General features: G+C 38.8%; 1 protein-coding gene across 4 annotated transcripts in view; it reads right to left on the reverse strand.

The window, feature by feature from the left end:
* The window catches only part of Mtmr2 (myotubularin related protein 2), a 58,081-nt gene that overhangs the window by 6,683 nt on the left and 29,867 nt on the right, over positions 1 to 21,531 (reverse strand). For 2 of the 4 annotated variants that reach the window (XM_028763419.1, XM_028763421.1), the window contains 10 exons: positions 19,894 to 19,999; positions 15,290 to 15,365; positions 12,755 to 12,849; positions 12,268 to 12,378; positions 9,721 to 9,822; positions 8,577 to 8,660; positions 6,118 to 6,267; positions 5,343 to 5,531; positions 2,074 to 2,259; positions 1,324 to 1,530 (listed from right to left, as the gene is read on the reverse strand). In XM_028763419.1, the coding sequence (XP_028619252.1) occupies positions 1,324 to 1,530; positions 2,074 to 2,259; positions 5,343 to 5,531; positions 6,118 to 6,267; positions 8,577 to 8,660; positions 9,721 to 9,822; positions 12,268 to 12,378; positions 12,755 to 12,849; positions 15,290 to 15,365; positions 19,894 to 19,999 (1,306 nt within the window). Of the gene's footprint in view, positions 1 to 1,323; positions 1,531 to 2,073; positions 2,260 to 5,342; positions 5,532 to 6,117; positions 6,268 to 8,576; positions 8,661 to 9,720; positions 9,823 to 12,267; positions 12,379 to 12,754; positions 12,850 to 15,289; positions 15,366 to 18,539; positions 18,645 to 19,893; positions 20,000 to 21,005; positions 21,156 to 21,531 lie in introns of those variants that run through there. The other 2 variants (XM_028763422.1, XM_028763420.1) reach the window with 2 other exon arrangements.

Below are 21,531 nucleotides of genomic sequence, written 5' to 3' on the forward strand. Positions count from 1 at the left end.
TTGATGATGTTTTTCAAAAACATAGTTTTCCTTAAAGTGAAACACTATGGACAATATTTATTTGTTGCTAATCATATGAAGATTAGAGTTTTAGTAAATATTTGCCATATCTACTTTTCTGATAAAAATCACATGCCTATGCCTCTGATACAGTGGAACAAAACAACAGATCAGGAGTCTCTGTTTAACTGTGAGCCAGTATTTTCTGTGGCACAAAGGACAAAAAAAAATTATTTTCTGGATTCCACAACCTCTAAGAAACTATTATCATCTGCTAAGCTTTGACAGATTCCAAAACATCCTTAATTCTCCAAAAAGGCTACTAAAAATACTGTCTATTTACACAGGAAAGGAAAATTTTCCTTTAAAATCCTTATTAAGGTAGAATTTGTTTTAAAAAGTTTTCAGGTAAATACATCACTGTATAGAAAAATATAAGAAAATGTAAGCTACTGGGAGAGATGCCTACAGTGCCTAATTTTGCATGACAGACTTGACACTCAAAGGCCAAAAGAATCAGATCCTCTAGTGCTCGAGTAACAGGCATGTGGGAGCCAGACCCAAGTGCTGGGAAATGAACTGAAATCCTTACACAAGCAAGTGTTCTTAACCGTTGAGAGCCCAGATTTTTTTACACGATTATTTTAGTTCCAAATGACTATATTAGTAAAACTACTTTATAAAACTGAATTAGTATCTGAACCACTGTGATTTTTCACACAAGCCCAAATGGAAAGCTACCAGTATTTTATAGCTTCATTTAGAGGGATACCACTATGACCATTAGTGACAGCTGAATTTCTAGGCAGTTATCAGAGAGACAAGGTAAGACACCTAACAAAAGCCCCACTCTGGGTTCAGATTGCATTACATTAAGAATATACTAACACTTTATCAAATATAGTACTCTCATGACTTCACTTGCTGAGTAAATGGCCAAATTTATACCTTGCACAAGATGCATGTGAAACATTAAAAATGAAGGCTCAGGATGGCTCAGTGAGCAAAGTATTTGCCACATGAACATAAGACTTGAGTTTGGTCTGACCACCTAAGTAAAAGTTAGGCATAATATGCATGCCTGTAATCCCGGCATGGAGAGACAGAAATGGCAGATCTCTTGGTTTTGCTGGCTAGCCAGCCTATCCCAAATTTGTGACCTCCAGAGTTAAAGAGGAACCATGTCTCTAAATAAGAGTAAAGTAAATTCCTCATTAAGGTAGAATTTGTTTTAAACTGACAACCTCTGAGCTGCACACAAATGCACATGCCCACGTGAGCAAACAACGACCAAACCCAGTAAAATGAAGGTTCTTTACTCACTAGTTGGAATCTATGTCCAAAGCTTAGCCACTCTTTCTCCACAAGGACTTCAAATCCTCGTATGGTTCGATAGTATCCATCCAACATGAGCATGGCCAGGGAAGTGAGCTGAGCTGTACGATCCCAACCATCACTGCAATGCACCACCACAGATGTCTTCCCAGACTCGACCTTGTCAGCGATCCTAAGAGCCCCTGCAAGAATGAGCTGGAAACAAGTTTTAAAATGAAAGTTTAAAAAAAAAAAAAAAAGAAACACTTCTTAAAAGAAACTAATACAGTTTTGTTAGATATACGACCTGTATAGACCGAGAACTATGTCAGTCACATGGAAAGATGCATCAGTCAACAATAAAAAGGAGGCAGGTGCCAAGGCTCATGCCTATAATCCCAAGAGTCTGAGGTTGAGGACTGCATGGACCTTATCTCAAAAACAGGCACATAAATGAAGAACAGCATATTAAATGGGATGGGAGTTGAGAACACAGGAGACAGGAATTGGGTACAATGTGGGAAGACTGTCAGAAGTAAAAGATACACTATCATCTGTGGGACAGAGAGAATGCAGACGGATGGGAAAGAGGAAAACGAGTAGCAGCAGAAACACATGCATAGCGTAAGATGCAGCTATTTCAGACCTGCACAGGGTCACTGGCTCCACTACTCAGCAGGTCCTTCCTACTAAGTTCAGTTACAAGAGCCAAGGTAGACAAAGGGATGGAAGCTTTGAGAAATAGTAGCAAATACACACCTTAATGTGTTCCAGCCAGTGTGTAGATTCTAAGTTAGACAACCAGTGAGTTTCCTCAATGTTGGGGTACACAATCTCCTTAAGCTTCCGCAATGATTCTCTCATAACATGGATGTTATGAATATCCAGAAAAACGAGTTCTGCATTTTGATAGGCATCTTCACTTTCATAACCTCCCCCCTTTGCCTGCAAGAGGGCACACATCACAGAAAATCACAAATGAGTGCATAGCCATCTTTACATATCCATTACAAAGTTCCATAAAATACCTAAAGTGTACAAAATAAGGAGACCACTGCTGTACACCAGAAACAGAGTTTGTGCTAAGCCTATGTGCAGTACATTAGTTATGTGTCACCCCAAAGTACATCAGCATTTTAAAGAAAACTTCCCCATGCATATCACTCTTATCTATAATTTAACAAAATTTTTCTTCCAACTTCACTGAAATAATCAATTATCAATTCCATGTAAAATGATCCCATACTGGTCTACCCAAGGTGCTGCTTTTCACATCATTTTCACATATTTAATTAAAAAACAAAACATTGTAGCCATAATGATTTCAAAGTTAGTGTTCTGTTGCTGTGACAAAATACTTGAGGAAGGATTTATCTGAGGAGGATTTACTTCACTTCCAGTTTCAGTTTCACCGGCAGGCCCAATATTTCTGGAGTATGGTGTTCATCGTGGGAAAGGGCATGGCAGAAGAAAACCATTCTCCCATGTCAGCTGAATGAGAAGAGGAGGGCAGAGGCCACCCCTCAAAGGGGCGTCCCTAGCAGCCTCATCCCCAGCCAAGCTCTGCCTTCTGTACTTCACAACTTTCCAAAATCTGAAGTTTGACTCAAAAATTGCATTAACCCATTGGTTAAGTCAGAGCTCTCATTTCTCAAACACCCTCATGGATACACTCGCCCTCTTTCCAATCAAGTTGACAAGGTTAGCAGCAATCACAGTTTGCTTACCCTATAAGCAGCTAATTCATTTTAAGTTAAAATGAATTATAAATCCCATATACTTTTCAAAACAAGCTGTAGCAAGGAAAGAAAACCTAATTTCTCCAAGTTTAATATCACAGTTTATGTTAAAAAAATCCTCTTTCCTAATTCTTACATAATCACACTCCGTGGAGCCTTAACAAAAACAAATGAGGACACTAGAATAACTACACTAATATGATCCTGACTGGTACCTCTGCATTCAACTCCAAACTCATCTTAAAAATTGGTCAGATTTCTAGTCTATAGACTATTCAAGATTGTCATAAAACTTAATGTCAAATGTCAACAGTACTTATTAATGACAACTTCTGAAGAGAGAGATGTACGTGATAGTTTAACATGGTATATCACCCACAGGCTGTGTGTTGCATACTTGCTCCCTAGCTGCACTTAGTACTGTTTGGAAGATTGCGGGAGAATGTTTACAACGTGAGGCCTAGCTAGAGGAAATAGGTCTCCCAGCATGCCTCAGGGAGTAACTGGCATGTGCTCACAGCACCAGTTACTGCTACAGGATATAAAAAGTCATTAACAAAGCAACTCTAAAACTCAGGATAGAGAAACTTGCAAAGCAATCTTGTTGCAACAAATATCAGAATATGTAGTAGCTACTATACAAGCCCATCACAGAAACAGGAAGAAATCCTATAGAACCAACATCATAGCAGTAGCTACTCTATAAACCCACTACCGAAACCAGATGGAAATACTACAGAACCCACAGCCATGATGGGCTTTGAATACACTAAGTATTCACATACTCCATTAAGTATTTTTTTTAAGGCAACTAGATGATAAACCAAAAAGCATGAAAATCATTTAAAACTGAACTCGGTGATTAGCTACTCTACCATGACTTAAAATGCAAGTATAGGGCAGTGTAAGAAAGACTGCCAAAAGCCCCAAGGGTTGACTGCCATCAGTGAATGGGAAGCAACATAATGCAATGGATATGATGACCTCAACCCAAGCTAATCAGAGTCCTGTGTGAGGACTGCAGGGTAAGGAGAGTGGCTGCTCTAGGTCAGATGGCGGCTCCATGGGGTCCTGGCCGCAGGAGCAGTTACAACAGTAATCCATCTGGCTGTGAAAACTTCTCCTCCCACACGTGCTGCTACACAGTACATATGTAGTGAGTTTCCCAGAACGAGGGGCGGCAGGCAAGCATAAGATCATTAACACTCTGCCCTACCATAGCTGCTGTCCTCTAGTCCTTTCTTTCTCAGAGAGAGCTAAGTCTGACTCCTGCTTTTATCCAAGGCACAGAATTTAGAGAGGAAAATCAGCACTTGCTGGAGAATATATTTGACTTCTAGGCTATAAGGTTCATTTAGGCATCACATTCTATAAAATATCAAGAAGGATAATGTAAAAAAAGAAGATTGTTGGTGAGTAGCAGTGTGCTCAACGGTGTAAAAAATCCTGATAAAGCAAGCCTGTGGGTGATACTTGTTTGATGTTTGTAGTACAAATGAAGTTCAAATGATACATAACATTTTATGAGTCTGCTTTTGAAAACTGTAATTTTTGGCATTTAAATTACTAAATACTAAATGAAAGAATCCTGCATTATAAAATCTTTTAAAATAAACTTGGGAGTTTTAACCTCAATAAAGTCTATAAATTTAGGTGACAAGAAAGATGATAAAATAATCATGCTTTACAGCTTGCAATGACTTTGGATGTCATGATCCTACCTCGCCTCCTTTAAAAGGACCACTTGCAAAGAACACCTGGGACTTCACAAGGCCCTCAAAAAAACATCTATGCACATGCAGAATGAGGAACATTCTCACGAGCTAAGTAAGGGTGATCACTCAATCGCCACTCATAGCAGGAGGACAAAGTCTAAGTACAGTTCAGTGTGACTAGCTATCAGACATTAAGATGACATAAGTTTTCAATGACATAATAAAATGTCTTGATTTTAAAAAGTTTTCCATTTTACTTCAAATATTTATGCACGACTACACAGGTTTGAAAATATAAGCAAAATTTAATGATGCTAGAGGTTTTGGGGTATGTTAAAGCATTTTGTCACTTGCTTAGCTATCCGGATTAACTCATTTTTCTTTAACAAGGATGAAATGGAGTCTTTGAAAGGCTAAAAATGAACTTAGGCTCCCATCATCTACTTAGTGCAATGGGATCTCTGTCATTACCTCTCTAGGTCTGACCACTTTTTACAAGGCTACTGTACAGACAAATTCGGCTGCCTTGAGTAATACCAGACTAGTGACAACTAATTACTAAAGAAACCCTCACCTTATTGGCAACAGCATTGACACTTGGCCGAGCATCAAATATAAATATTTTGTGAGACTGGGCGTTGGAGTCCATGATGGCCTGAAGGTACTTCTCATCCTCTTTGCTGCGTTTCCCGCTCACTCCCACCATGGGCTGGCTGCAGCGAGTGACTGTGGCTTGACTTTCAGGATGGATCCATGACAAAACCTTAATGAAAGACATGGTGACATACACCTACTGTGTCCCTGCTGCCAAGCCTCCTAGAGAGCAGGCTCTATACAGATGCCTGGCAGGACAGGCTCGGGGCCCTTCAGGGTACCATGAAAACATGCCACCATTATTTCTAGCCAACTCTGCTTTATAGACAATTACCTAATTCCTAATCAGACACTATTATCAAACTCATTGATTACTGAGAAGTCTTGTCTTAAAAATAAGTACATTAAAACAGAGCTAAATAAACACTGCTTGACTTTATCACTGTATAAGTAAACTGTAAAGTTCTCAGAATCTATGCATTTGAAACAAATTATTTCATCTGCTCTTTTCAGATACTTGTACATGATAAATTTGTAAAGTTTCCTACTTTCTTGGACTCAGCAAGGGAAAAAAGCATTTATCGCCATAACTAAAGCATATGTAAGATATAGAATGGCAACCAATACACAGAGCACTAGTGAGGAGCCAGCAATACTGTTTTAACATCACAGTTTAACTTGGTATCTAATATCCTCAGGTAAATGCTGTAGCTTGTCATCCTGGACCCATGGATACACCTAGTCAGCATACTTACTGGGATCCGGCCCCGCGACCTGAAGGACGCCACTCTCTTTAGCTCCTCATCTGGAATGTTTGCTGGCACAACCAAGAGGGCAGGATATGTGTCACAGAGTTCATAGCGTTCATTTATCTTTGTTATTCTCCAGCTTTCATTTGGAATTCCCTATACATGACATATAACACAAGACAACCTGTGAGATAAAAATATAACCAACACTAGGACGGCAGCCACCTAAGCCAATTTCACCTATCTCTACTACCCGTATCTTAAAACTGTTCAAACAGTGACAGCCAGGGTTTTAGGAAGGCATATTTTAATGTGGGGATCTGCAGTTACTTGGCACCAAATGTAATATTAGTAAGCCTGTTAATTCATTAGATACTAACAGAGTATGTATGTGAGCCTGTGCTAAGCATATCTGGGAGAGGGAGGGAACAGAGAGACAGCAGTATCTGCTTCCACTACAGCTGTCTCAGGTAGTGATTAGACTGAATTTGCTGCTGTATAGACATAAGTATACATCCTCTAAAACTTTCTCTGGTCGCTAGCACTCTGTCAGGAAATGTTTTTTTATTTCAATTCCATTTCTGCAGGATATGATTACTGGTAAATAGTTACCAAGTAGCATATTTAATTATACAACCAGGTTATATACCATCCTCTAGCTTCCACTTTTGAAAAACAACCTGCCAGCCCAACTTTTGCTTTAAAAGATAATAAAAAGAAATCTACTACTACTGCTGCTGCTGCTGCTGCTGCTGCTGCTACTACTACTACTGCTGCTGCTGCTACTGCTGCTGCTACCGCTGCTGCTACCGCTGCTGCCGCTGCTGCTACCGCTGCTGCCGCTGCTGCTACTACTGCTACTGCTGCTGCTGCTCCTGCTACCGCTGCTGCTGCTACTGCTGCTACTACTGCTACTGCTGCTGCTGCCACTGCTGCTGCTGCTGCTGCTACTACTGCTGCTACCGCTGCTGCCACTGCTGCTGCTGTTACTACTGCCACTGCTGCTGCTGCTGCTGCTGCTGCTGCTGCTGCTGCTACTGCTGCTGCTGAACTACTATTGTGAGGAGTGGGAAGAAGAGTAAAGGCAGGTACCATAGCCCACCTAGAGGCCGGAGGAGAGTTATGTGCAGCTAGTTTTCTGCTTCCATCTTGATGTGCATTTGGGGGATTAAATTCTGGTCTGTAGACTTGTGTGCCAAATGCCATCTCACCAGCCCAGGATAATCTCCTTCTTCTAGCTACTCTAAGACTTTGTGGGTTTGATGTTCTACAGTTTCTCTATGTCTATATGTGAGCTTCTTTACAGTAATCTGATATTAACTCATGTTACTCACTGTACAAACTGGTTATCTTTCATTAGTCAGACTACTACTTACTAACTTACCTACTAAAACATAGTTTTGCTTGCATTTTGTAAATTCAAATCCTACCTTCCACACACAATAATAACTATGTTATGATGGACAGATTGCTAAACCTTCCCATGCCTCAGTTTACCCATTCTGTGCAGATATTTAGTACCTTTACACCTTGTTTAACACATGGTTTAGTAAATAAAACCAGTATGCAAAATGTTAGTAATATACAGAACACACAAAAAGCAAAATTCTTCCCTAAGCCCCCCTTCATTCACTCATTCAAGTCTACGACACAGCAGGCAGTGCTACATCCTGACATTATCAGTGAGAAAACTAGTCAGTACCTTCCCTACTGGAGCACAAGCAATAACAATACCAAAGAAGTAGCAGATGATTCCTTAAAAAAGACAGAGGAAAGAGCCTCAACAAAGAAAAACACATGTGCCATTAATAAATACTCACCAAGTTTAGATGTATCAAAGATAAGAGAAAAACATCAGAGAAGCTATCAACAGTAATTAAACTTTGATCTACAGGTAAAAGGGAGATACAGCTCAGTAGTAGAGTGTGTGCCGAGCACATGTGAAAGCATGAACTCAATCCCTACAAGCACGCATGCACACACGCAAGTTAAAGTATGAGTACTAAGGTAAGTCGAATGCTGCCCTTAGCATAAGGGAATGTATCTGTCTGTCCTCTGTGAAGAATGGAACTCAAAAATTTGCAGAGCTAGATTGAAAGCAAAACAGTTACTTTTTTATTTCATAAATTATAGGACACCTAAAATGTAAAAAAACTGAATGAATATTATGACATATAAGAGCATTAAACTTTATACATACTACTGATCCCATTTCAACTTTATACTGAGCAAACAGTTTTTTAGACAAACTGATGCTTATAAACTAGATAAAGACTCAATAAGATCACTAGTGTATTCGAAAAAGCCAATCTAAGGAAATGAGAAGAAACCCACCAATTAACCCCCAGATTAGCTTCCAGTTAAAACAAAAGGAAGAGAAGACACTGAAAGAACTCCTTACTTTGATTGTCTATCTGTCATGAAAATAACACAGAACGCAAGAGCTGGAACAGAAAAGCACGTACCTGCCTTCTGTACTCTAGAAGGGGGTCATATAGTTTCCACCCATTTTCGGGGAATACTTCTTTATACTCAAAAGCAAAAAGAGGCTACAAAATAAACAGCAGTTTAAAAGACATTTAAGAAAGTAATGAATCAGAAATATGTCCTCAAAGTACTGTCTTGATTACATATTTGTAAGAGTATTTTGTATTGCCCCTTTTAAATAGTTTGTTTTATGACTGAAATTACTATTTAATTTACAACACTAAATATCTTTATACATTTTAAAAAGTACAGAAAAACACAAAGACCCACTTAAAAATTTACTAAATGCTAACCTAGTTCCTTTAAATATTTTGATACCTTTTGTAGGTTTCATTCTAAATAATAAATGACATCTCCAAGACAGTACTTTCCAACACAAATAACTGCTCCAGCACTAGCAGCAGCAGTGAGTGGCTCTAAAGTCCATACTGTATGCTCTAATATACTGAACAAGCTTTTTATACATTGGCATGTAACCTTTTTTAACATGTAACTAGAAAAAAACTATGGTGTTTAGAAAAATAATTGCAACTAAAGTGAGAAATCCAGTATTAATTCCAGTACTGAGTTAATTCCCTGCTGTATCCACTCTGGCTCTAACATGTGAATGAATATGGCTGCCATAAAGGTGAAATTCTATCACGCAATTGAGAGAACCTAGCACAGCTAAAATACCGCTACACTAGTAACTGTCCCAAACTCCTAGTCTTAATGCCAGCTCCCACCACCCAGGGAGATTTCAAGCTCTAATGAAGCTTTTACCATAGAAACATCCTAACAAAAAATATTATAAGCCAAGACGGTGACATGGGCTGTAATCCAGACCTCATGGAGCTGTGGCAGGAGACGCCAGCCTGTCTCAAATAAAGATACATAAACAAAATCACTCTGTGGTACAGCACTTGCCTAGCATGTGTGAAGCCCTGGGTTCAATCTCCAGTTTGCTCTTCCTCCCAAGAAATCAACACATACTTACAGAATGTCATTACTGAAATGGACCTTGGGCACAAGAGAGCCTCTAAGCTAAGTGCCAAATCAGGAACATAAAAGGGAGAATCTGGACAACCTAGCTGAGTTTGTTCACACTAATAATTACAATAAAGATTAGAGAGAATCATTTACCAAGCTGTTAGACACAGGAAATGCATATTTCATTAGATTCTCAAATATGGATCTTCTTGTTCTCCCCTCCGGTTTATGAGCAAATCGTAAATTCCTGATATCCTAGAAAAGATATAGTATCTAATTAAATCACTTTGTTCCTTTTTAATGAACAAATGAGGTTACTTGGAAATGTCAGGTAAAGGGAAGATCTGCATTTACAATACAAATGAGCTCCTGCAAGTAAAAAAGTAACGATGGCTCACTGGGAGCAGAAGAAACCCAGTACACTTTACTACATGGCAGAGAATCTTCCTGTGCTCCTCGGCTCAGCAGGGCCAAAGGAAAAGAAAATGATTAAGTACTGACACACGCTCACTATCAGCATTTGTTCTTTTCTGGACAGGAGAGATGGCTCAGTAGGTAAGGTGCTTGCCTCACAGGCAAAGGGCCGCAGTTCAATTCCCAGAACCTACTTTTTAAAAATAAAACCCACCATCAGCTGTTACTACATTTCCATCACATACATCACATTCTTATTGATTCTTGCTTCCTAGTGCTCAATTCATGTCTCTTCTGCTAGACAGGACCAAACTGCCTTTACTTCTTCCTGCCTTCAGTGACATGCCTCCTAGCTGGCTGTAACCACCCAGATTCAGCCTATACTGGATCTCAGGGACTCTTTCCACATGTGTCCTCAGCCGTTCTCAGCTCAGGCAGAGTGACATTAGTAGTCAAACTTAGGTTGGCTCACAGCATCTAGTAAAAGTATTTGAGATTAAAAATGATTTACAAGTATCCATTTTTATTTAAGTATTTTAACTTAGGCAAAAGTTGACTTGACTTTGTTAACAGTCTCATTATTGTTGCGATCACTCTGTTACTCGGTACTGTACAATATGAGATAGTATATTTATATTCATTTTTTAATACTGACACTCCATTTTATAAGCAATTTTAGACCTCATTCCAGGGAAGAAAGATGACTGCATCCTCAAGAGCACCCAGAAATGATACTATGTGTCACCCACCATCCATCCATCAGCAGAGACTGATCAATGGTTTATTCCTAAGAGTAGACAGGCACTACTCTATAGCTCACTGGGCTGAACTGAGACTGCAGGGCACATAGTGGACTGAAACTCTACCAGGGAAACCAAGGCCAAGAGCTTAACAGACACACCAGACTATAGAAAATACAGCTCTCTCACATGAACCCCATAGCGCCCATGTCATCTGAAACCTGGTGTGTCAAGATCCAAGAACTCCCCAACTGCTCCTGAAGCTCAGGTTGAGCTAGCCTACTTAAATTCCTGACTGCCTGTGTGTTCTCCCATCTGAATCTAACCGGTCATCCCTTGCTTCAGACTCACTTCCTGTGCTGGCTGGCCTCACACCCAATGGTAGCTTACTCCCTCCAGCACTGGTCTGATTTACTACCTATAAACAGATTCTCTCCGCAGGCTTCTCAGACTCCTGAAATCTACTGTGGCCTCTATAACTGGTGTGCATTCTGCAAGCCATCTATATGCCAAGTGACATACAGAAACATTTACTATGTGACCTGAAAGATCATATTAGCAATTAAAACTAGACTAAAAGAACTTTCAGCCAGGCTACAAGGTTGGTGGGGTTGTATGACACACTGCTGTCAATGAAACCACTAAACATGAATGTATTGCTATTCAATAATTCTGACATCAGAAATATACAAATGTGTTCTTCTGTTTTAGGGCATAGAACACTCCTGATAATTTTGAAAAACCACACACAGAGACAATACATAGTGTACTTTCAATACAAATAAAATAGCTTATTGCAAATCTGAGTCAAATGAGTACCAACTGCACCATTCTGTGAAAATACACACATGTACACTGTGTTCTCCTGTAAACATCTCTATGACTGGTACAGACACTCCGATCACCTCTTTGGTTAATCTCTCTCCAGCAAAAGCCCAACTATAATGGTACAGATCCACAGAAAAACGTATCTACAATGATTTCAAAAATCAGCTTGCCTGAAACTTTATGTACTATTTCTTGCTAAAGAGAAATGACCAAGAGGCACGGTATACTATATACATAGATGACAGCCATTATATTCAGAACCTTCTTGACACCGAAAAACTACCAGTTACTAAGTCAATAATTTTAACATGAGATTCAACAAACTTTTAAGATTAACATATGCAAACATTCTGGATGATACTCATACTGTTTCTTTTACTTGGGGCACTGAGAAATGAGACAGAAGTCATGTGGTCTAGAATTGAGATGTGCACAAGCCAGGTGGTGGCAGCACACACCTTAGGAGGCAGAAGCAGGTGGATCTATGAATTTGAGGCCAGCCTAGTCTACAGAGCAAGTTCCAGGACAGATACCTTGTCTTAGAAAAATCAAAAAAGGAGGTGGGCAAAATGTTGATTAGGTCGTGGTATTAAATGCCATGTGACTTAACAGCAAATAACATTCACTACTATAAGAATAAATTTCTAATATGTAATCCTCATGTCTATCTAACCGTTTTCTAGAGCAAACACAACCACACCAATATTGTAAAATGTACCTTGCACACAGTTTCCAGGCCATAAGAGTTTTCGCCTCGGCTAGATGCACCACCAATTTTTTCTACTCTACTTATCACTCCAAGAGAAGCATCTAGAACAAATGGAGGGTCCTGCAAGAGAAAAGAAAACACACAACTTCTAAAATACTGCAAAGTGCCTGAGTAACATGAATAGGACCATGGGTTCAATCTCCAACACCTGTTTCCTCAAAATGTTAAAAATCTTAACCAGAAACTCTTTAGTCAAATGTTATCCAGAAGTGAAGCTGGAGTAGTGGAGCACACCATTAGACCAAGCACTTGAAGACTGAGGCAGGAAGACATCTGAGTTTGAGTCTAGCTTGGTCCAATAGCAAGTGACAGGACAGCTATGGCTACATAGTTAAGACTTTATGTGTCAATAATAAATAAGCCAATTAACCAGAAATAAGCAAACATCCCAAACCCACACAATATACAGACAGAAGCAAATCCCAAGAAGCCTCACCCGCTCCATGCTCTTGAAATATAATCTATAATTTGTGACAGTCAGCGTTCCTCGTACAGCACCAGTGAATGGACATATGTAGGTCACATCTTTGGCTGAAAAGACAAAATGGCCATAGTTTACTTGACACTCATGTGCTACTAAAAGCAGATTACACATTTTATAAAATTAATTTGACTGCTTAGCTAATTGTAACAAATCACAGAATAAATGATGTAAAAAAAAACCTTCAGAAGCTTAATCCAAACTTCCAACTTTATCTTAATCTAAGAACTGTAGTGTCCTTGGCTGTCCTGGAACTCACTTTGCAGATCAGGCCAGCCTTTAACTCAAGAGTTCAGCCTGCATGTGCCTCCCAAGTGTTGGGATTAAAGGCATTCACCACCTAGCTAATGCAGGGTTTTTTTAATCTTAAGATATCATAAATTCCCTCCATGCCATTATGAGGGCAAAATATCAGATTCCTTCAAGGAAATGCAGGTCAATTCTGAAGAGTTACAAGATTCTATAAACTTCCAAGGGGAGTTTGGGGGAAACAAAAACCTACACAATCTGTAAGACACTAAAACTTCCTGACTTTGGTTTCATATTAATCAATCTGAAGGGCTGACTACTTTGTATGGAATTTGAAATAAGACTAATCTTTTAACAGTTGTCCAAATTCCACATCAAATCCCTCAGGAAGGATGAGGAACATTTTCTTAATCAATTTCCAATGCATGTTTCATTTAGAAATTTCTGAAATCAAATAAACCCATCAGATTATAAAGACAGATTTTGTTTCTGTTATGATCTTATAGCTTTTATCAGTGTCACTGAAATGGTTCTGGGTGATGTCAGACCCAGTTTTCCTCTGCAGGAAAAGCACCTGGCTTTCTTATCCTACAACCATCATGGGATGTCCTTCTTGCACTTCCTCACTCCTAGACAAGGAGGGAAGACATATGCATATGCTTCCAAAGTTGCAAGGACTGCAAATACAGAGGTCTACAGCAATCACCACTCCCAACACCTGTTTCTGCTTTGTTCTACACCCTCACTGCAGTCAAAGAGAGATGCTTTTAGCTGCCTCACATAAGGGAGAAAAGAGACTCTGACTAGCACCCTGAGCAGAGTAAAGGGCAGAATCAGCTCACACTGGTCACCCAGTACTTAGTTTATGAAGTACTTTTCACCTGTGTATGTGTAACTTAGCCTCAGATATCTATCACTATCTCTATCTCTATATATCTGTGATACACACATACACATATATATATTCACACATATTCATTTAATGCTTCTACTACCATTTTTGCTTTTTATTACATTTATTTATTTGTATATGTATATGGGCATGTATATGCTATGGCCATAACACACATGAGGTTTCTTTATCATTATTAACTATGTCCACTTCAAGCCATTGTAGGTATCTGCATGAATATACTCAAATACCTCCAACATGTTGTAAGCAGGACAACAGTTAAAAAAAAAGAGCAGAAGCAGATGCAGCGACCCCTGAGGGTGAAAATGCAAAATAAAGAGTAAGTCTGAGGCTAAGAACATTTGAGATAAGAACATTGGCATGGGGTAGTTAGGCCTGATTCAGAGACAGAGGCACTTGTTTACATGCAGAAAGGTGGAGGCTCAGATTGAAACACACATTTGTACTCATTAACCCATATGTGGGTAAACCTATTAACGAGAGATAACCAACTGAAAGAATAAGCAATAAAGAAACTGGTTGTGGGTGAAGTCCCAGGGCATGCTGGTAGTAAAGGAAAGTTGCCAACAGAAGATCCTTTTGTAAGGCCACACACTGTACTGGAAGCAACAAGGGCACTGATCTTAGAATAGCAGAAAGAAACCATTATGGGCTGAGCTGTGGTTTTATTAGCTAAGAAGCTCCCTATGCTATAGTTTCCTCATCCACCAATGCGAGCTAATGTCTTTCCCACAATATTATCCTAAGGATCATTATGGTAACTATTCCTATCACTTAGTGTCCACAGTGATAATACATCAAAGATGGTACTTGCTTTATTTAGCTAAGAAACCACTTTCTTCACCTACCCAATGTTTTACTCCCCAAAATCTATGAATATTTGTTTTGCGAACAAGCATAACAAAACAAAAACACAAAGTACAACAGTACAGCTTTACTGATTACAGGTATTGCACTAGGATGCAAGCCTTGTCTACACACAGATGCTTGTTGTGCAATGAACATCAGAGACTTCATCCAAAAAATAACGTGAACTTATTCAAGGAAGAAAGTTACAAAAAGTAGAAAATAAGACACTGTACTTTAATAAAAATCACTTGTTTAATGTTTTTAGCTAGCCAACACAGTGGCCGAATGAAGTATTTCAAAGTAATAAAACTGTTCTTCACAGAGGTCAGTAACAATTTAAAAAGGGTAACACTGAATTCGTATATTTCCCAACAGCCAGAGAGGAACACTCCCAACAGTTCTGGGTCTGGGCCTGCAGCACACAGGCTGGAAGCTATAGGAAAATGAACAGCTGTGCACAGACAAAAAGCATTACAGACCCATATCTTTAATGTTCTCTCCTGGAAGCAGGGCTGGTTCCTCCATTTCTGCTAATTTGTTTGATTCCCTCAGGACCTAGATGGGGATATGTAAGAAAGAAACACTTTTTATTCAAAGGCTATTTTTTTTTCATTCAATTTTCATTTTAGACTGCTTACTTTTATTTGAAATTATAATCTTACTACACTAACTTTAAATCAAATTATAGAATCTGCAGTATTGCCACATATAATTTGAAACTGTCATTTTTCTAAAGTATTTCCTGAATGCCTAAGAACTATAAAATCTTGCATTCCCTAAAAACCCTGCATATTTTCACAATAAATCCTAAAACAGCATAAAAATCAAGTAAGTTTTTGATCTTCATTTCATAGGTGAGGAAAAATATGTCCAAGTGGCAGTGAACTTACTTAGTCCCAAAGATAAAAGAGAAGCCTGGGTCCCATCATAATAATAGAAAAGTCCAAAGCTTCCAAAAACCACGCCAAGGGTGCAGAGCACACTTACAATCAGTGCCATGAGACCCTTGTGTAGATTTACTATTTAGAGAATTCTTAAATGATACCAATAACCTTATTAAAGGGGGAATATTAAATTAAATTCTCACCCTGGGAAACATGTTCCACTTTTCTAAGAAGCAGATACAGAATCAAGGTCATGCTGTCAATACCTCCTAAATAGTAGTGTGTACGAAGGTGCCAGTATTGCCCTCTTGGCCAGAGATGCTACTTCATGCAGTGTAGTCAGTGACTAATGTAGTCATGAATGGTCAAAGTGCTGAGAATATGTCACTATAGAGCGATTAGCCCTAAAAGGCATCTATATCCCACCCTGCCAATCATGAGTCCCTCTTGATGCACGCACATGCGTGCACACACAAACACACACACACACACACACACACACACACACACACACACACACACAAACATAAGCACAAAAGCACAAATGGTTCAGGGAACACTGCAGAAGAGTGGAAGGATGAATGCAAGAGATGAAAAATGGAAAGGAATGCTCTGGAAAGCTCTCCTGGGCACAACATGGTCACTACACTACAATAAACTCACTGTAGTTGTGTTTATTTGTATAAGAAAAAGTCACCAGAGAGGGTAAGAGAGGGAAGATGAAGTGAAGGATGACTTGCTGAAGCGGCGGTGGTTAACAGGAACCAGGGTGGGTTCAGGGTGGGTCAAAGAATAAATCAAAGACGTAGAAAAAAAAGGGAAACAGGATCCTTTGGAAAAAAATAGATGACAATGTTACAGCAAGGGCAGGGTACTGGATGAGCATCTCACAGTCCATAAAAAAAAGAACTTTCAAATATCACCAAGGATGTGAGACCTTATGAAAGATCTTCCCAGTGGGAACTTCCACAGTGAGAGTAACAGTCACCCTAAAGTGTACATTAATATTCATAGGCCCACAATGAAGTAAATAGCAAGGTAACTTACTCAACAAGGGAAGGCAGAGAAAAACATCTCACATTAATAATACCAAAATATGTATGCAGATGTTCTGCCCTGGGTCAGATAGCAGGGCACAGCTCTCAAGGATGGGCTGTATGTAACAACTTCTTTCTGAAGATTAAATATAAGGAGACAAAATACTCTACATTAAATACGTTGAACACCTCAATCAGTAAATAGTCAAGGTGAATTCTATGGTGAAGAGCCATGGTGACAGAATATAAACTTGACAAGGCTGAGGATACAGCACTTCATCTCTGAGGTCTTTCCACAACCTGCAACCCCAGTTTGACAATGAGCAAAATGGTACATATTACACAGAACATTGGGTCAGTTTCTTCAAACTGAGAATCACTTATAACTGTCACAGTATTGAGAATGCCTTATTGACACTACTGTCAAATGTTCTGGGTAAGATACTGGAGCAGAGAGAACACGGAGTTAAACTATGGAGATATGACTCAAAGACAGACCTCAGTAATGAGAGTAAGTACTGGTTCACTACATGTCTCACACATACATACACACACACACACACACACACACACACACACACACCTAATAACCTAAGACACTACATATGATCTATATGGGAACTCTTTACTAAAAGTTAAGCAGTTTTTCTTTAACTTTAAACTGATTTAAAATTAAGCTGACCTAATAAGAATAAGTAAGAACATTTGATGTTACTGATGAATACTCTGGCCTCATTACGTGCAAGTGTGAGCCAGTCACTTATTATTTATGCCAGGGGTCCTCAACCTTCCTAATGTTGTGACCCTTTAACACAGATCTTCATAGTGAGGCGACCCCAACCATAAAGTTATTTTTGTTGCTACTTCATAACTGCAATTTTGCTACTGTTATGAATCATAATGTACATGCTTTTGGAGACAGGTTGCCAAAGGGGTGGCGACTCACAGGTTGAGAACTGCTGCTTTATGCAGCAATGGTGACAATAGAGGTAAAATTTTTTTTAACTAAAAAACTACATTTTGAACCAATTCTGTTTTTAAGTAGTAAGATCTAACCACAAGTAGACCAAAACAGCTTAAAATTAAGCTTATGCCCTACTTTATTTTATTAACCCAGTAATAGACAAAAATAGGTATGAACCATGTATTTGTTGGAGGTAAAAAGGAGAGCAGCGAGACTTAGACCCACTGTTACCAGCACCGAGTAACGCCTGAGTGTGTGTGTGATCTTCCGATGCTAACCAGGAAGACACTGTAATTAAGACAGCGTGCAAACACACAGATTATGAAGATAAGCCCTGGAGCTGGAGATATCTTTAGTTCAGTATTATACAAAAGTAACAACAGGTATTTTACAACCTTTATAGATCCCTAACCTGTCTTCATGTATTTATTAAAATGAAAAAGATAGTAGTCTCAATAACTCTCAAAAATTCTCAACAGCAAAGAACTTCATTACTGAAGACATTTATCTTCTCCATGTCTGAATGAAACAAGTAAGAATATACTAGACACTTGAACCTTCCCAAGTTCAAGCTCCCATCTTTCAGAACCTTGAAAATGAATGTCTACTGTTTAAAAAGAAACTCTGAAGAAAGAGTAGAATTAACATCATACAAAAATGCAGTTTTCCATCACTCATGGGTAAGTGGTTGAAGAAAAGCAGATGAATCCACAAATATACTAAGTGCTTCAGTGCTTCAGTGATGTGGTTAATTTTGTAGAAGTAAGACAAAAATACTGGAATACTTTTAAAAGGTACTGCGATATATAGGAATGATCCATGACCTAGTACTTATGTGACTTACCTATAGAATTGGATTCAACAGGATAGAACACTGGTGTGATGGCTAATCTTGGCTGTCAACTTGACTATGTCTGGCATCAACTAAAACCCAAGCAGCTGGGCACTCCTGTGAGGGATTTTCTTGATTAGATCATTGGAAGTGGGAAGATCTACCTTTTATCTGAGCCACACCTTCTGGTGGCAGCCTACATAAAAGGACATGGAAGAAGGAAGCTTTTGTTTTTTGCCTGCTTGTTCTTACTCTTGCTGGCAAGTTCATCTATTCTAATGATGAGACATTCTTTCACTGCTGGTAAAATCTACTTCTTCCAGATTTTGACACAGACTGAAGACAGCAGTTCTCTACAAATTCACTGGAATTCCAGCACCAAATAGGGACTGCTGAAGATATTCAGTCTTATAGACTGCACAGCTACCAGATTCTTTGCCTTTCCATCAGGAGGCAGCCTACATTGGACTACTAGGATCATAGCCTGTAAGACACCCTCATAAATCCCTTTATATATACATTTTTCATCCTATCAGTTCTGTTCCTTTAGAGAACCCTGACTAATGCAACTGGCAATACAGTAAAGTAAGTACAGTATAGTACTAACTATAAGACTATGAACATAGTAATCAAAGATGCCATGTGGAAGTGACAAAACTTGAAGTCTCATGAGAGCTCATGTAAGTGCAGTACTTAGAGTAATGGTTGACTATAGTACATTTTCAATGCATGTTAGCTATTATTCCCTGTTACCATGGAATTAATTAGGAAAATCAGATCACAAAAGAAATATTATTCTTAAACAAAATATTTAAAAGTACTAACTTAAGGAATGAATAATTCATTTTTTAAAATAGTAAGTAAACGTTCAAATTTACTGGCCTTGTCTAAAATAGTGTCTTAGGGTTTTACTGTTGTGAACAGACATCATGACCAAGGCAACTCTTATAAGGACAACATTTAATTGGGGCTGGCTTACAGGTTCAGAGGTTCAGTCCATTATCATCAAGGTGGGTGCATGGCAGCATCCAGGCAGGCATGGTGCAGGAGGAGCTGAGAGTTCTACATCATCATCTGAAGGCTGTTAGTGGAAGACTGACTTCGAGGCAGCTAGGATGAGAGTCACGCCCACAGTGACACACCTACGCCAACAAAGCCTACTCCAACAAAGCCATACCTCCTAATAGTGCCATTCCCTGAGCCGAGCATATACAAACCATCACAAATCATGAGTGTGGGCTTTGAGAACTTTCTGTTATCATCTACTTCATAATTACAGGTTCTACTGATAGTACTGATAGTACAGGTTCATACTGATAGCTGGGACAGTATGGATATCATCAGTATTTTCAAGTAGCATACATACCCTCAAATCAGGAGAAAAGTTGTCTGCAGAAGTTGAAATGGAATCTGATGATATAGCAGAAGCTGATTTGGTATGAACCGAGTTCTCTGAATGAGAAGTAGAAGCACTACAAAAGATTAAAAACACAGTATGTTTGAAAAATGTGGCTTTGCAGACCAAATTTAAATGTTTGATTTATAACTCCAATAGTTACTGCAAATTGCACTGTCAGCAAATTCTGGGTTGCCTCTTCAATGACTTCTAGTAAAACAGAAAAACTGCAGACTATGTTCTTTAAGAGTGAAATATGCTTACTACTCAAGTCTGAATATACTCTTCCAGTACTCAAAAACATAATTTGGAAGAACTACCTCCTTTTACCCATTCATCCATGCATTCATTTATTTATTCATCTAAAGGACATCCATGGAGAGGGGCTGGTGAGAAGGCTCAGCAAATTAAGGCCATTTGTGGCTGATGCAGCCATGAAATTTATGGGGAAGAGATCTGTTACAGCAATGGGAAACACAGATTAGCATTCATCCAACTTGAGAGACAAACCATAAAATAAAGGATATTCCTGATTAATGCATTATAAAATGTTACCAAGAAGAGTCTGAGACTGTACAAACTGTCCATAAACAAGACACAGCAGAGGCTAACTCTCCAACTTTATTTGGGGGAGCCACTGCTGAAAAAACACCAATGGCCTTCCTACTAAGATGGTTGACTCAGCAACCAGTTTGGATAGAGCAAAGGCCTATGACAAAAGAAAAATTACAGGCATTGGAACAGGAAGTCTAAGAGCAACTGGAGGGTCAACACATAGAAGAGTCCACCAGCTCTTGGAACTCTGCTGTATTTGTCGTTAAAAAGAAAGCAGTCAAATGGAGAAAGCTCATGGATCTAAATGCAATTAGTAAAATCATCCCAGCTTGGAATCTCATGGCCTTCCTTGTTACTCAAGGAATGGCCTATTAAATAGATTGATTTAAAAGATTGCTTTTTCACAATTCCTTTACAAGAACAAGAAGATAAAGATATGCCTTCACAGTGCCCACATTTAACCACTCTATGCCAACCAAAAAAGTACCACTGGAGTGCCTTGCACAAGAAATGTTAAAAAGTCATACCTTATGACAATAGTTGGTGCAAGAGCCATTAGAGATAATTTGTAAGTAGTTTCCTCAATCCATAATTACCATATGCATGATATCTTACTGGCTGATCCAGATAAAAATACCTTTGGAAAAATGTTTAATGAAATAAAGAAAAATTTGCCTTGCTGGGGATTACAAATTGCTCCTGAAAACAATACAAAGAGATTCTATTAATTTCCAAGGATGTAAAATAAGTCTATAAAAGATCTGACCACAGAAGGTACAAATCAGAAGAGACCAATTAAAGAACCCTTAATGATTTTCAAAAATTGTTGGGCGACATTAATTGGCTAAGGTCTACAAATGGATTAACTACTCAAGAGCTAACAACCTTACAAGGTGATAAAAGCTAAATAGTCCAAGAAAATTATCAGCTGAAGCTGAAAAAGCATTGGCTTTGATAAGAAATTACAAGATGAACATGTAGATCATCTTGATCCAAAGATGTTCTGTATCTTAGTAATTTTGCTTTCTACTCATTCTTCAACAGGAATTTTTA

Source organism: Grammomys surdaster, unplaced genomic scaffold (assembly GCF_004785775.1).
Source record: "Grammomys surdaster isolate TR1022 unplaced genomic scaffold, NIH_TR_1.0 138, whole genome shotgun sequence".
NCBI classification, from domain to species: Eukaryota; Metazoa; Chordata; class Mammalia; order Rodentia; family Muridae; genus Grammomys; species Grammomys surdaster.